Source organism: Oculina patagonica, chromosome 10 (assembly GCF_052425735.1).
Source record: "Oculina patagonica isolate OP01 chromosome 10, crgOcupat, whole genome shotgun sequence".
NCBI classification, from domain to species: Eukaryota; Metazoa; Cnidaria; class Anthozoa; order Scleractinia; family Oculinidae; genus Oculina; species Oculina patagonica.
In genome coordinates, this window is record NC_135767.1 from 9,061,357 (window position 1) to 9,078,001 (window position 16,645).

The 16,645-nt window shown below is 37.6% G+C and overlaps 1 protein-coding gene across 1 annotated transcript; it reads right to left on the reverse strand.

Moving 5' to 3' along the window:
• Positions 1 to 916: 916 nt before the first annotated feature.
• LOC144629309 (CXXC-type zinc finger protein 1-like) lies at positions 917 to 16,638 on the reverse strand. The gene is made up of 17 exons (XM_078487536.1): positions 16,585 to 16,638; positions 15,239 to 15,334; positions 14,194 to 14,264; positions 13,316 to 13,416; positions 12,448 to 12,557; positions 11,493 to 11,588; positions 10,914 to 10,988; positions 8,136 to 8,219; positions 7,358 to 7,426; positions 6,654 to 6,859; positions 6,023 to 6,131; positions 5,104 to 5,199; positions 4,559 to 4,666; positions 3,737 to 3,780; positions 2,610 to 2,700; positions 1,631 to 1,783; positions 917 to 1,090 (listed from the first exon to the last, which is right to left on the reverse strand). Exons 1-17 carry the CDS (start codon positions 16,615 to 16,617, stop codon positions 980 to 982), a joined length of 1,653 nt encoding a protein of 550 aa, XP_078343662.1. The 5' UTR covers positions 16,618 to 16,638; the 3' UTR covers positions 917 to 979.
• Positions 16,639 to 16,645: the final 7 nt, after the last annotated feature.

Here is a 16,645-nt window from a genome sequence, read left to right on the forward strand (position 1 = left end):
TGTACAGGCAGGCCGGGGGAGGGCGTATAGTAACCAACATTTTTTTGCATCGAAACCTTATTATAGGAAATTAACGCTCATGAAATTAACGCGAATTTCCAAAATTTGCGTTAATTTAAGTCGCGCTAATTTTTGTAAAAGTTAATTTCCGCGCCGTTAATTAAGTGGAACGTTAATTTCCATTATTTTGCCCCAAATTCTCGATACAGTCCAGACGTTCTTGACTCCTAGGGAAAGGCATAATTTCATCAGGGTGGAAATCTGCCGGTATGTATCACTGAAACTGGGAAGAACGCTAGAGGCGTTCAGATTCTTATATACGCCTGGTGGTGAAAACTCGTGGTGAAATATACTTGTTCTTGTTCAGGCTCAACAAGTTTTTTTTTCTTTGTGTTCGTCGCGATAAATTTCCTTCATTTTGAAATGTTACCCCCTTCTTCACGTTAATTTCCTTTATTGGGAATTAATTTTTCCTTCAATTTGCGTTAATTTCAAATACCTTACTCGCGGTTTTTACTGTACTTGTTATTGTTTTAGGGGCTTGGGACACTATTCCTGATGTTTATTCTGTTGTTTTCTTGTTTGTTCTATTGTTCTCTGAAGGAAAGTCAGACCTTGCGAGCGAGAGCTGCTACCCGAGCCAAAGATTCGCCTTGTAACTGAGCCCGCGGTTTTTATCTCCTATGTTGCTAAGCAACACGTTACGTTATGACGGCGTGACTGTTTTTCGGAGTGTTCGTCAGTGCTCGTGCATGTTGTGTTTGGATAATAAAATCGGAATATTTTCGAGTGTTTTAACGAAGATTTGCCGAAAATGACTCTCAACACACAGACTGTTTTCGTTGTTTTCTACGAACAAAAAAAAATGGTTAAATAAAGGGCAAATTCTAAACTGAAAATTGAACAAAGTATTTGTTAATAAGTTATTTTATTGATACAAAGTCTAGATATATATCGTATAGCACGGCTGGTACACAAGCTATTCGTGCGAGATCGTCTCGTGCAGCAGAAGACCTAACACTCCTCCCCGTTGGGCTGCAGCGTATCTCAATGACCTTTCTTGTTCATACGCCTCTTCAAGTTTGAGCCACTACAATGAAATACATACAAAAAGGATTGATGAGTGCTTTAGTTTGATAATTGCTGCTAACAGTACGCGAAAAATTCGCAATCTCATTGGCTAACATGCAGAGCCAATCAAGTGACGAGTTTCTGTTTGACAATGGTCTGTAATGCTAGTTGGCAAAAGCAAAATTACGACTTTCTCATTTCAAACTTTGTGTATTAGTAACTGCAGTTAGTTGTCACATTTTGTTTTAATTTGATGGGCAAGGCAAATGATCTGTATATTCAGCGTTTTTTAGAAAAAAAAAAACGAAATGTTTCACGGCCAGTAGGAATCCGGTTACTCGTAGTTAACCGAAATTTGTAAGCCAATCAGAAATCTAAAAATGCAATAACCGAGGTAGACAATTTACTGTATGGGATTATCCATCAAATATCACCAGAGCCCCAACTAGGAGGGCGCTTGGTCGATATTCGATGCGCTCGGCCCACACTGTCAAGACCTCGGGCAAATATTTCCCCAGTACGCCCTTCGCGCTTGGTTAATGAGATGTTTATTTCTCACCTGTTGAATTCTTTGTAGGTCAATCTCTGCTCTTCGAAGCTTTTCCCAGCAGTAATGTTTTAAACATGTTCTTTTCGAAGCTCGGCAGAAATCTCCACTTTCCTCGAAGACGTTAGTGACAAGAGGACAGCCACACACGTCAGTGGCAGAAATCTTGAAAACAAAACAAAAAAAAACAGATAACAACAAATGTTACAACGTTTAAAATGTTTTGATAAAATTTTTGACCTTGAAAATGTTTTTTGTTAGTTTTGACAAAATTATGACCTTTTTCAGTCATGAACGTTCAAAGTCGTGAACGTTCAAAAAGCATAAATCTAAACTGCATTCTTAGAAAAGTTGTACGAAAAGTTGTTAAGCAGAGATCTTCATGACATCACAAAAGAACTTGTGAAAAGAGTAACTTTATGGTGTAAGGTACGCAAATCCGTCGATCTATGCTACTTTTTGGCCAAATTCGTCAATCCGCAACTATTTTGTTCAAATCCAAATCCGCATTCATTGCGGAAAACTTAGTGTGATCTAGTTTTACTGCAACGGACAGTAAATATTGTTTTGATGCCAACTTTTAAGAAGTTTCGTTTCATTGCTTGTTTTTGCGACAATTCTGCCAACGTGACAAAGACCGACCAAAGTGATTGGAACTTCGTTTAGTATCCACGCTCAGCGAGCTTACTGACATGAAGAGTCCGGAATCCGGACCCAAATTTGCAGCTTATCCGACATCCACTGTATTTACAAAATCCGCGAATCCACTCAATGTATCGCAAAAATCCGCAATCTGTGCGCCTTTTAAAGCCCAAATTCGTCGACCCGCGAACCTACTAACTCCCCTTTGTAAGCACTAAGCGGTGAAGATTTTACAATATTGATGCCGTTTAAACTCGTTCTCGGGTCTTTTCAATTAAGATTACGGGATAAGTCCTGGGATCGAGGTTGCAAATCACATTAAGCTAAATTAACAACAAGGTTATTATACCTTTGGCTCCTTGGTGTGTTCAGGACACAAAACTCTGAGTCTCTTGCAGTAAATCTTTTGCTGAGAGTTGTAGTTATCGCAGAACAGATTTCTGAAAAATGGCACAGTTGCACATGGAAGTAAATAAAATATCAAGCTTAGCATAACAAAACATGAACTTTATTTAAAGTTCTATTCTACGCAAAATTAGATTTCAGATTTCAGATACCCTTCTTCGACCCTTTAATTTTTTTCATATGCATGCCACTTATTATTCAATATTTTAATCTTTTATTTTTTATTCCTTTACTGTGAATGTAAAATGATTGTGATTTAAGACTCACTGCCGACCAACATTTCGACATGAATAAGAAAATTTTGGGGGGTAAACAAGGTGTATTTTGAGATCGTGAAAAAAACGAATTGTTCTTCCAGTTGCTATTGCTCTGTATCTTAAGGTGGCTCAACTGGATTTTTTAGGGGTAACACCGCTCAAGTTTGAGAATTAACTACGTCGCCATTAACAATGCTATCGAAAAACGATCACCACAGTTGTATTAGATAAAGATGAAATTTTTTTATGACCAGTGTTATATTGACATCGGAGTTGCAATAGCGACGAAATGACATCATTACGTTTTCTACTTTCGCTAGTATTGCTCGGCACCAGGAGATTTTTTCGACAATCGCTCAAAGGAGCTTGTACCACACATAGCTGCCTCGATGCTGGCAAAGTTTCAAAAAATTCTATGAGAGCGTTTTCGAAATATTAGGGGATGAAGTTTTCGGGGCTATAAATACAGTCAAAAACATACTAACGAGAAAATGGGGTAATATCTAAAGAAAACGACGCGCCTGTGAATTGCAATTTCATCTTATAGTAGTTAGATTCCATTTAAAATCGTGTGTAAAACAGATATCTAGACGAATTTGGGTACAATTAATGTTTAATCATACCTTCTTCATACGCATCGGCAGTATATCAGGTTCGCTTGGTGTTGCCAGGGCAATACAAGCATGGCTTTCAAGACAGAACTCCCCTGATATGTCACCAAAGCGTACTAAAAGTAGTTTACACTATACCAAACACTACGATTGAACGTAAAAAGAAAGAGGAGGACACGCCAAAAGAAAGCAAGAAAACTTACCCAGCACTTTTGTAAATTGAGCCAAATGTTGTTAAACTTTCATTCTGCAGAGGGAAAGCAGTCAATAAGTTAGGCTTACATTACTCTAAATGTTGGAGGCGTGGTGGCCTAATGGTTAGTGCAATGGACTCCAGCATTGAGTGGTCTGGGTTCGAGACCTGGCTTGGGGTCACTGTGTTATGTTCTTGGGCATTGCCTCTCTCAAGTCAACCCAGGTGTATTAATGGGTACCGGCAAATTTAATGCTGGGGGGTAACCCTCTCCGTGCCTCTGTTTATCCATGGGTCTGTCCATTTCATGAGTTCGAGTTCGAGTTCGAGTTTCGAGTTGAGTCCGAGTTCGAGTTAAAATATCGAGTTCGAGTTGCTTGCGGTTAGCTCCACTCTGATTTGCTTGCGGTTAGTTCCACTCCTATTTGTTTACGGTTAGCTTTCATTTGGTGATAAGGGCGACACTATACGTGACCAACTGGGATGTCTAACTCGAACTCGAAATCTCTCTCGAAATCATAAATTCGATACACTCTTTATCCATGGGTATAAAATGAATAATGGTGAAAACAAAATGCTAGGGGACACCTATGATGGACTAGTAACCCATTCAGGGAGGACAAGCAATACTCCACGTTGCTTTATAACAGCAACCGGCATAAGTTCCAGCAGACAGTATTACATTGTTACCAAAACCAAGTTTAACACAGATTGTCAAACAATAGCCCTTTTTGGACAAAGGAATTAAATGCTACAATTTTTTTTAGTCTTCTTTTCTGACAACTCTGTCCTGCTAGTTACCCTTTTCAAAACAGATCAAGCTTGTACGAACCTTCATGTAACACTTCTCCATGTGTCTCAAAGCAACTTTAGGTGCTAATGGAAGACCACATGTGATGCAATGGATCTGAAGGTCTGTTTCGTCCTCAGTTTCTTGTGTCTAACAGAGGACAAAAACCAAATGATCAACAACCTGCCAAACACAATACCGTATAAGCCCTTGGCTTCTATTTGCTAAGTGTCCCTTTATCTGTTTCAGGAGGAGGGGGGGTGGGGGTGGGGATTGTCAGGTGCATATTTGGGTTTAAAATATCTGGGTTTCTACTTCTTTTCTCTTTAATATCTGATGTTCAGCAGTGACTATCGGTTCATCATCGCACTGGCCCCCCTCACATTGTACATAAAAACACATTTGTTGGGGTTAACGATCATTTGAAATTTTTGATTGATTTCAAAGTAGGTTTGTTCAATAAAAAAATGACCTTAATGTAACCCAGGCCATTAGAAAACTATCAGATAAAGCCTTTTTTTGACTTTAAGGCAAGTTTATTACTTGTAATAAATGACTTAAATTTTGTAACATAATTAAAAGATTACCTCTGACTCTTCAACAGTTGCATTTTTGGACTTCTCTATAAAAGCATCAAGTTTGTTACTCTGTCGGTCAAGCTCTAACAGCTTCTCCTGAGCTTCCTAAAAAAAATCACAAGCATTTCAAAATAGTGATTGTCTTTGGTGATGCCATTTGTTTCTCCTAACTTAAGTTGTAGTAATATTTGAAGACAATATCTTAAGTTGATGATTTTCTTTATTCTCATCATGTGTTGATAATGTATGGAGAAAATGGTGATCAGTATTGAGAAATGAAATGTTCACAGCATAGACCTATTTGTAACACAGAAGAACGCAAAAGAAATAGTGGGCGAAGTGGGCACAAGCTCAAAGAATGAGGAGGTGGGACAGGGGAGGCAAGTGAAAATCCCACTTTTTGAACCTCCCTTTCTTTTTGCTGGTGTTCAGTTATCTTGCAATTCTTTTGCTGTGTTCAACAATCAAAAAAAAAAAAACACTAGATAATAAAGGGCTGTGAAGAGTCTGGTGTGGAGGACAGGGATGAAAAGAAAAATCTCGAAGGCTTAATCAATAGCCACTTAACTAGACAAGTAACTTTGTAAATCTCATAGCTCATATTGACCTGGCCCTGGTTGTTCAAAGCATGGATAATGCTATTCATCGGATAAATTACTATCCAGTGGATAGCGTAGTTTGTTTTGTCAACACTTATCCACTGGATAGCGATTTATCCATAGTGTTATCCACCCTTTGAACAATCGGGGCCAGAAGTATCAGCCACATGCGCACATGCGAAAAGCAATTCTGCAAGCGATGCAATATGGCGGGGAGGTGTGCTCATGTTTCATGGCTTTGTCGCCCATATATTTCCCAAACATGAGCCTGCTCAAGGACTACTATGCTTAAAAAAGGAGGACTAGATTTGTCTGTTCATTGCAGATACCTGTTTCTTATTTGATAATTGAGTTAAAAGCTCTTCAGCCTTCTGATCAGCAACACTTGAAGATTTTTTCCACTGTGTCATTCGCTGTGGCAAAATCTCTTGAATACGTCTACATGCATACAAAAAACAAACTTGGTTTTAAAATAAAAAACATACATGTATCCAAGCTGTAAGTTTCATTTGGTGCTGTTTTTTAATGCTGTACAGGATGGTTAGTACCTTTGAGTCTATGATAAAACTCAAGTACATATGTAACCATTCTATTCATAAATGCTTTTGAGCAGTCCTTCCATGCAGTAAGTACTGTTAATTATGCTGCACAAGGTGTTTCTAACTATTAAGTCTGGATGAAACCCTAGTGTGTGACCATTCAAATTAAAGCTATTGAGTGGTACTTTCATGTGGTACTCAGTTTATTATGCTGTACACGGTGGTCTATCTTTTAAGTCTGTGGATGAAACACTAATGTATGAACATTCCAATGAAAGCTGTTGAGCACTGTTTTCATGTCGTACTGTTTATTATGCTGTACAAGGTGGTTCTAACTATTAAGTCTGCAGATGAAACCCTAATGTGTGAATATTCAAATTTATGGCTTATCAATGTTAGTAATGCTTTTTGATGACTATACCTGACAGCTAGCTGAATGCCACATTCATCACTGCAATATTTTGAACCAGAGCGAGCTGCATTAGTGCAACCAGGGCCATAACACTGATGTGGAACTTCATCCTTTTCCCTCTCATCAGCATATTCAGTGGACATTCTGCTCTTTTCCTCATTAGACATTATCCTCTTTCGTCGACGTGGTCTGTCACTGGATTGCCTTAGCTTTTCCTGTTTAAAGAGATGAATGATAAAATATCATTTCTAATCATAGAAAGAAGATGGCACGATTCACTTTCACTATAAATTTGAGGCAAACTGAATCAGTACAAGTGAATGGTGATCCGCTGGGCATGTGACTTCTCTGTGCAAAAACTGACCAACTCTAAAAAGCAATGTGACTGCTTCACACATTTTTGTATGTTGGTCGTGATTTTATTAGCGGAAACGTAACCTGCGAACAAAACTAATTATAATAATAATTGACACAAAACAAATAATTTGTTTTGTTTCAATTTTACCTGCTGTACTATAACTGAAAACCAAACTAACTAAGCCATTACCTACAATTTTGTTTTAAGTTTTTTTAAAATTAATTTTTGACTAAACAAAATACAATGTGCCATGCTTGCCCCTTACATTACTGGCAGATTCATTTCACATTTCTTCATGGCTGAAAAATGGGGCTAACAAATCATAGCGTGTAAATCAACCTTTAAATCCACCAACCTTTCTACTTTCAGATGACTTTGCATGCTTCATTTTGACTGCTTTGCGTTGTTTACGTGGAGTTACACTCTGATGCAAAAAAGGAACAAATTATCAAGGTCTATGATCTAACATGTTTTTGTAACATGTACTTCAAAATGTATATTTTATTATAATCATTTCATTGGGCATTGTGGCGTATTTTGCGGGCTAAAATGGAGAATTTAGCGAGCTAAAACACATTTTAGCTCGCTGCGCTCAGAAACAAGACAAAACGAAGCCAGCCAATCAGAACTGAAAACCATTCAACTGTTTGCGCCGTTTTCTTGATGGCGGGCGGCAAGCTGGTACAATTTCAAGCTTCGTTTAATTTGAGTCAAGACGTTTCAAAACTGTTTTTGAGCTTTATAACGACAAAATGTTTCAAGGGCTGTACGGGAAAGCAAATTCTCAGTCTTCTCAGCTAGATGAAGAGGAATTACAGAAACTCAAAGAAAAATCCAGGCGGCGAAGTGAATGTAAGTTTGTCTTCGACGAGCGAAACTTGCTCAGATGAATTTTATTGAGCCTGAGTCGCGCCAAAAACATATTTACGCCCGCAAACATTAACTCTATTGTTTTAATATTGATCTTGTGAGGAGAAATTTGATGTTGACCAGTCACTCTTGGGTCTTCAAGGGTTACTGCATCACTAGCATTAGCAAGTTGGTTATTAAACTGTGGCTGAATGACATCAAATTACATGATGAGATCATTTTACATTAACCGCCATTCCTGTTTAATTTATAATAATTTGTACCTCAATATCTATATCAAAATCTTCTCTTCTAGCCTCTTCTCCCTTCAGCATATCCCTGTATGTAGAGCCACCTCTTAACAAAACCTAACAAGTAGCCACTAAATTAGAACAGTGCAAATACACTTAAGGTGGCCCGCAGGTATTTATGAGGCTGACAGTTCCATTTTTTAAGCGCGTTTTAAAACGGGAAAACGTGAAGCGATTGCTTAGATTTTTGAGAATTTGAAAAAATAATGCTTAAATTATATAAAATGATAAATTTTATGGCGATCAAACGCGATTTGTTAAAGTAATGAGCGATTTTTGGAAGCTTTCGTTTTTTATAAAATGCGATTATTTTGAAAATGCCACGGTGAATTTTTCTGTAATTACCCCAAAACGCTGCCAAACAGTTGAAGTTTACTCACAACAACTTACAGGAAAATCCACTCCGTAGATTTCCTGAACGAGCGACATCTTTATTTTGCCTTTAAAAACTGTTGTGTTATGCGTCTGACTTGACCGTCGCATAAATTTGATACTTATACTAACCCAGTACCAGCCAGTTTTAAGTCTGATGTCACCTTAATCTGGTGTGTAAAAGTTAAAAAGATCGTGTATATACATCAAATGTTAGCAGTCAATAAAGATGGATGGTTTTCAGTCGAATTTTTGAAAATATCAAACAAATGACGTTATTTAGAATTGCGGAAAATTTGTCGATTTGTTTTTCATTTTTTTAAAGCTGCAGCTAGAACAGGATATTGCAAAGATTTGTGCCGAGTTTCAGCGTGTTCCTATCATACGGTTTGAAGAATTTCGGTCGGAAAGTCAGGTACATTTACTTTCCAAGATTTGGTCGCTTTGTAAATCCCGCATTTCAAATGAAATTATACTGTTGTTTTCGAAGAGAGGCGTTGCTTTCAAATTCCGCACGATCTTCTGCCACTTGGAAATAACACAGCCTGAAATAGTTACTACTAAAATGACAAATACCGTTCCTGCACATGTATTTCCTGACTGTAGAAGATCGTGCGGAATTTGGAAGTAACACCTCTCTTCAAACAACAACAGAATAATTTCATTCGAAATGCGAGGTTTACAAAGCGATTAGAACTTGGAAAGCAAATGTACCCAACTTTGCGACTGAAATTCTTCAAACCGTATGATAGGAACACGCTGAAACTCGGCACAAATCTTTGCAATATCCTGTTCTAGCTGCAGCTTTAAAAAAATGAAAAACAAATCGACAAATTTTCCGCAATTCTAAATAACGTCATTTGTTTGATATTTTCAAAAATTCGACTGAAAACCATCCATCTTTATTGACTGCTAACATTTGATGTATATGTTGTGGTTTAATTTTATCTCTGGTTTAAAATTTTTCAAACCAGTTTGATTTTTATTTCCCTTTGTTTCAGATTATGATAATGAATATGAGACAATAAAAAATAAAAATCAAACTAGTTTGAAAAATTTTAAACCAAATATAAAATTAAACCACAACATATATACACGATCTTTTTAACTTTTACACACAAGATTAAGGTGACATCAGACTCAAAACTGGCTGGTACTGGGTTAGTATAGGTATCAAATTTATGCGACGGTCAAGTCAGACGCATAACACAACAGTTTTTAAAGGCAAAATAAAGATGTTGCTCGTTCAGGAAATCTACGGAGTGGATTTTCCTGTAAGTTGTTGTGAGTAAACTTCAACTGTTTGGCAGCGTTTTGGGGTAATTACAGAAAAATTCACCGTGGCATTTTCAAAATAATCGCATTTTATTAAAAACGAAGGCTTCCAAAAATCGCTCATAACTTTAACAAATCGCGTTTGATCGCCATAAAATTTATCATTTTATATAATTTAAGCATTATTTTTTCAGATTCTTAAAAATCTAAGCAATCGCTTCACGTTTTCCCATTTTAAAACGCGCTTAAAAGCGGGAACTGTCAGCCTCATAAATACCCGCGGGCCACCTTAAACATCTAGACATGACAGACACACTTTGTGTCAATAACAAAAAATAGTTGAAATTCTGTGCAATGCCATGTAGACCCATACTGTATACAATAAAATGTCTTTTAAGGTGGGGTTTCATTATCCTGTACTGCCGCACATGCCAGTACACCACATCCGATGTACCTGTACCTGGACCGAAATGCTCAACTACCATCCGCGAGCACTTCAACTGCAAATCGGAGAACATTGTCTACTGCATCTCATGCCGTTGATGTTCAAGGCTTTACATTGGGGAAACTGGACGTTCTCTCCGCGAGCGTTTCGGAGAACACCTACGAAGCGTTGAAAAGAACACACCCGGTTTGCCTGTAGCGGAACATTTCAACTCCCCCGGCCACACTCTATCAGACATTGAAGTTAGAGGACTAAGAATGTGTTCTGGTTCCGGAGCGCGACGGAAGCAAATTAAAATGGAAAGCATTTTTAAGCTCGGTTCAATGCAACCGCTGGGCTTGAACAATGCTTTTAATTTCATTTAAACTGGGCGCGCGCGCTCACGTTTCCGCACGCTCTTGGGACTTTTAAATCTAACATGCGATCGTGTACACACATTGGAAAACGGTTTTCACACTGATGAAGGGCTATGCCCAAAACTTTTGTGTTAATTACACAAAATGACACTGTTGACAACATTTTTTTAGTTTTTTGTTTGCTTATAGTTTCCATTATCAATGGCAATCCCAAAATTCAACATTTTTAAATAACACACAGCAAAGTAACTACATAACAACATGAATGATTTACATTGGACCAATACTAAGGAAAGTTCTTACTCTGGACTTCAGCAGGCACTGTCGTAAGCGACATTTCTGTCTCATCTTGTTGGGGCCACCAAACTTCTTCATGTCCTGAAAGAGCATAGAAAAATGTCTTCAATAAGTCAAAGTCAGTCAGTCAGTTAGTCAGTCATTCATTCAGTCAGTCAGTCAGTCAGTCAGTCAGTCAGTCACTCAGCCAGCCAGCCAGCCAGCCAGCCTGCCTGCCTGCCAGCCAGCCAGCCAGTCAGTCAGTCAGTCAGTCAGTCAGTCAGTCAGTCAGTCAGTCAGTCAGTCAGTCAGTCAGTCAGTCAGTCAGTCAGTCAGTCAGTCAGTCAGTCAGTCAATAAATAGTTGTATCCAAGATTTGTACTTCTCAGGCAAACCTACACCAACCCACAGACCATCACGGTCATGAATCACATTTAACCAAATCACAGGCCCCAAGGAATCTCTGGAGAGCTGTGTCAAACAATACAGAATTGTTTGGTTCAAATCTAAGAAAGCTCTTAAGTTACACATACAGAGTTACAAGTGTCTGCTTTGAAATTTAGGCTAAAAAAATTACTACCAGCAATTGTAACATTAGAACTGAACCTTGCAAAAGTCACACTGGCCACAGTCTTCGGTCTTGACACACGCAACACATTCTCCACAAGTTCTTTTTGACCTCTTCCGCTCTGCCTCTTCACTCTGTAGTAAAATAAAAGAAATCAATCACCATTCATTTGACAAGTTTCTACTTTCCAAATAAACAAAAACTCACGTTATAATTATATCATAGTTAAGTAATAATTATCTTAATGAAAAACATAGTAGGAGCTCGAGGTTGTCAGTATTAAAAGGGAGTTTATATATTAAGACCTTGTTCAGAAGCTACACAACTTGCATGCTTTTACATTGTAGTTAATTAAGTGTGCAAAATAATGCTATCAATTTTGCAGTCACACCAATTCAAATAATTATTACCTTAGAAAATTAAAATCTTAAAAACACTATTATTCTGTTTATTATTGAAACCAATTTTTGCACCAGTTTGAAGTTAATTCTGTCAACCATTTCGATATCACCAATGTCAGCACATTTCTGCTCAGTAATTTTCACTTTTTGCAAATTCAGACCAGTCCTGTGACATTGTTGCCAAAGACATCAGTTTTCAAATCATTCCCTGACTTTTCCCTGATGAAAATTAAATTTAACAGACCAAATACATAATGTCAGAAATGGTAGCAACCTCCAGCCTCTGTTTCCAAAAGAAAACCATCACTGAGATCACATTGACCTGAAATGTTTCGATGATCTTTCAACCATCATTGGTATTAAATCAGAGGCATACTATACAATTTTAGTTTCCCCCGACTTTTCTTCAAAATGTCATTTTTTCCTGACTCAAATAATAAAATTCCCTGACTTTTACCTGACCTCTATGAATTTTATTTTTCGCTGACCATTTAATTTCCTGACCTGTGGCAACCATGTATAATCACTGAATGAATACACTGCAATTAAAATTTATTAATTTGATTTCATTTTAACAAAATTTTTGACTAACATCATCTTTACTTGATTCCTGTTTTTCTTTTTTTTCTGATGGTACTTTGTCTCTTTTCTCAGGCTTGGGTTTCTTGATCCTGTACTTTATACAAAGATCTGGATTGATTTCTGCAATAAAATTCAAATCGGGTACAACATAAATTTTCTTATAAACTCTTTCAGTTCTAGTTTAAAAAAGGCTAAAAAGGGATAAAAAGTTATTAAAGTTCTTAAAAACAAAACATTTTCGACTCTAAGGTCATCATCAGTGTAAATGAACATTTACATTCAACTTGGTTTTGCGTTGCTATATAATTCCCGACGGGAACAGTTTGGCGATAAAACAGTGCACCTGTTTATTCAAAGTTGGTTTCTCGCAAGCAATCAACAAGCCTTCTATTATTTTGCATCGAAAAGTTGTTTTTTTCCGTGAACACGATGTTCCATTGTATAGGTGATCTGGATTTTTTGCGAGGTGGCGGGCTGACTCCGAGTTATGGGTCTTATTCTCGTGCTCTGCTTCAAGCTTAAAAAAGGTACTATACACCATAGTTTGTATATGTTAAAGCATAATGTTCATCGTGATTATTGTCAACAAACTTTCAGAGTACCTACTGTTTAAAGTGCACCAACCCCCCAAGTTGATAGAGTGTTTAAAAAAAATGTTCAAATTCAATAAAACTAAGATGACTATAATGAATTCTGTTGCCGAAAGACACAGAAAGTCTTTGTAAAATTATTAGGGAATAAATAATTATTTAATAAAATCACCAAAAGGGAATTTCTTTGATCTCTTAACAAATTTTCCCAACTAATACTTTAAGAAAATGTATGAAGATCAGCCGGGAGAATTTTTAATATGTGGCTCTTGGGGCATAGTAGCTTACCTAAACATGGTCTGCAATAGTACTGCTTGATTTCCTTTGCCTCCAGCTTTGTAATGCCAATACATTCCCCATGGAACCACTCGTCACACTTGTCACAGCAGCTTTATACAAGAAACATAAAGGAATTAAATTGATAATAATGATATAATTTTCAGTCTAGATGCAGAGTTTATGCCGAGGGGGGTACTCCGGCTTTTTAATGACGGGGACGATCGAAGGATTTTTTTTGGGTTTGAAATTTTCGATTCCGGGATTTTTTTGGGTTGGAAAATTTGGCAAGTATTTTTTTGGGTGACTTGATTTAAATAGGGGATTTTTTGGGGTATTAAAAACGAAGTAAAGTGCCTTGGCGCGGCCTTGGCGTATTTATGGTATCAATGATGAATAAACAAACACGAGCGTTCAGTTTTTTTATGGTTTTCTTTGTGTTATATTATTGCCCCTCCTGGCAATTTAGGGGTAATTTGACAAGGGATTTTTTGGGGGGTTATTTTTGGTCCAGGGATTTTTTTGGGTAATGTCGGAAGACTTAGGGATTTTTTTGGGTCCTGAGTTTTACCTCCATTCGATCGTTCCCATCATTTACAAGCCAGAGTACCCCCCTGGGAGTTCATGTACATGCATCTGTGATTTTTGTATCGATCATATTAAAAAAAAAAAACATCTACAGACCTATTTTTCCTCCCGAACAACATTTAACAGAATATCAAAGACACTGGAAATGGTTTTGCCAATATTTTGGTTTTATTACAAAAACCATCCTCAGGGAAAAATTATGTGCAGAGCCAAAGTATAAATATGCTATAAGCTACCACAAGTCGCCTTTTTACAAAGGGTGTGTGACATGCTGATCATGCACACATGTTGTAGACACTTACATCATAAATCGGCTGGTGTCAGAGGTACGACAGACACAATAGATAGTATCTTCTTTCTTGGACTTTTCTTCCTATTAAAATTTTTGGGAAACAAAAAAAGAAATTGGTCAATTGTTTCGGTAAATGCCAAAGCCTCTATAAATAAATTGTCCCAGGCACCCATTATCTACAGAACTAAGACATACAAAGAAAATCCTGTCCAATAACAATGGGCCAATGGAATCAGTTTCAACAAATACTTACAGAATGCATTGACAACATTTTTGGACATTTTAGCTGGAAAATGAAGTAATACACTCTTCATGTACTGCTAATAAAAAATACCTTCAAGCTATGTACACTGTAGTACAAAATGGCTCCAAAAAGTAGAGGAGCAACCAAGAAAATTCCTTTTCCTTGTACCATGAGTTAGGTAAACAACAACCATTAGCCTGTGTGGCATGCGTAAAAAGGAGAGGGGGAGGGAAGGAAAAAAACACGAGTCTCCTCTTCCTTTTTACTCTGAACATGGATTTTGTGAGTTTCTCGGCAACAAGGACCAAATTCACTCCTTCTATCCTTCCATTGTTCAGATCATGTTAGACTTCTGTTCATCCGCTGACCAATGCATAGCGCTTGTATGTATTGTCCAGCAGCAGGCTGCAAATATTTCTTTTCACTTGAAAGGGCATATGTCTTTCTAAGACACCATCTTAATCGAACAAAACAAAATTTTGGTCGGAATCACAGAAAAAAAATGAATTTTTCATTTTTTGTTTCTGTAAAATGATTTACGATCACAAATATGTCCGGACATCATGTCCGACCACACTTGGGATTTTGTCGGACATAAGCAAATTTTGGTCGGCCAATGTCCGATGACTGACTGTTATTTGCAGCCCTGCATCAGTAATCAAGGGAGCTATAAATCGAGGGAGAGAAGCCGTCTTACATTTCGTTAGTTATTTATTTCAGTAATAAACAATTACCACTTTGATTTCCTCCCTTCACCCCCTCCCCTTTCAACGTCTGCCAGGCAGTCTATAGAACCATAGATCAACATTACCTTTGCAGCTTCTGCCTTTTCTTGTGTTGCAAGCAAGTAATTCACCTTTGCTTGTCTTTCAGGCAAGATATTAAATATACGAGCCACCTCCTTGTGCTACAACAGCAAAACACAGAATAAAAGTCACTACTATACATTCCTTAGATCTTCTCAGACAGTCCTAATGGACTGAATTTGCTGGCATGAACTTAAATAAACCCAAGACAATGAAACCACCAAAATGGCTGAAACGAAACTGCCAAACAACCAAAATAAGCAGAACAAAACAAAAGCCAACCACAATCAAACAGTCAACTCTCTCTTAACGGACACCTCTACAAGACGGACACCTCCATACGACGGACACCTGGTGATGGTCCCTGCCGTTTTTCAGTTATTTTACTGTAACCAAACTCCTCATATATAAGACGGACACCTCTCTAAGACGGACAACGGACACTTTGAAATCATTAACGGACACTTGAGAAGTGTTTTTTATCATGCTCTACTATTGAAAATACTTCCAAACGTCGTACCGACCTAAAGCAAAGTTAGTCAGCACCCTAAGGATACGTGTATACCAAGCTTACTAACCAGAAACAATGACGTTTTAACGGATTACTTCTCTGCTTACGTGTATGGACACTAAAGAGGTCGTTTTCTACTTACAGTATTACAGTTTGTAGCTCTCAATTTTTGCTTTAACAAGCAAATACGACCTTTTATTATTTTAGTCTTGTTGCAGTTAGTAAAGGTTTGTTGCATTGTGCAAAGGTTTAGCTTTATTATCTCAGAATTACTGGTGTCACGTTACCTCGACTCTCTACAAGACGAACACCTCTCTAAGACGGACAGTTGCGGCCGGTCCTGAAGGTGTCCGTCTTAGAGAGAGTTGACTGTAGTGCCATTCTGTCATTCCGCCGAACAGTACAGGGTCACTTAAACTCACCCTCAGGGCCAGGTTGTTCAAAACACGATTAAGTTAATCCAGGATTTAATAACTGTGAACTTTGATTTCAGTTTGTTTATTTTTCAGTGAAGTTTTCTGTTTATTTTTTTTGTCCTTCAGTTTTTCGGTCGACTTATCTCAAACTCCACAAAATGTAAACCACAAAAAACTTTAAAACAAAAGAAATCGAAACCTTGACCAACTTTTAATCCTAGGTTAGTATTAATTAATCGGCTTTTGAACAACCAGGCCCTGATCAGCTAAGCAAAACAACTACTGTAATAGCACGAATTTCCTGAAGTTTCCCTGACATTGAGAAACAATCTTCACTTCTTAACAACTCTCAGACAACAGAACCTTGATAATTGCAAAAGGGCAAAGCCTTCTACGTTTTTAAAGGTGTTGAGTTTATAAATACCTTCAAACCGTCAATTTTACTTTCCTCCGCCATCTTGCTCTTGTTTTGAAGACATGCGCGG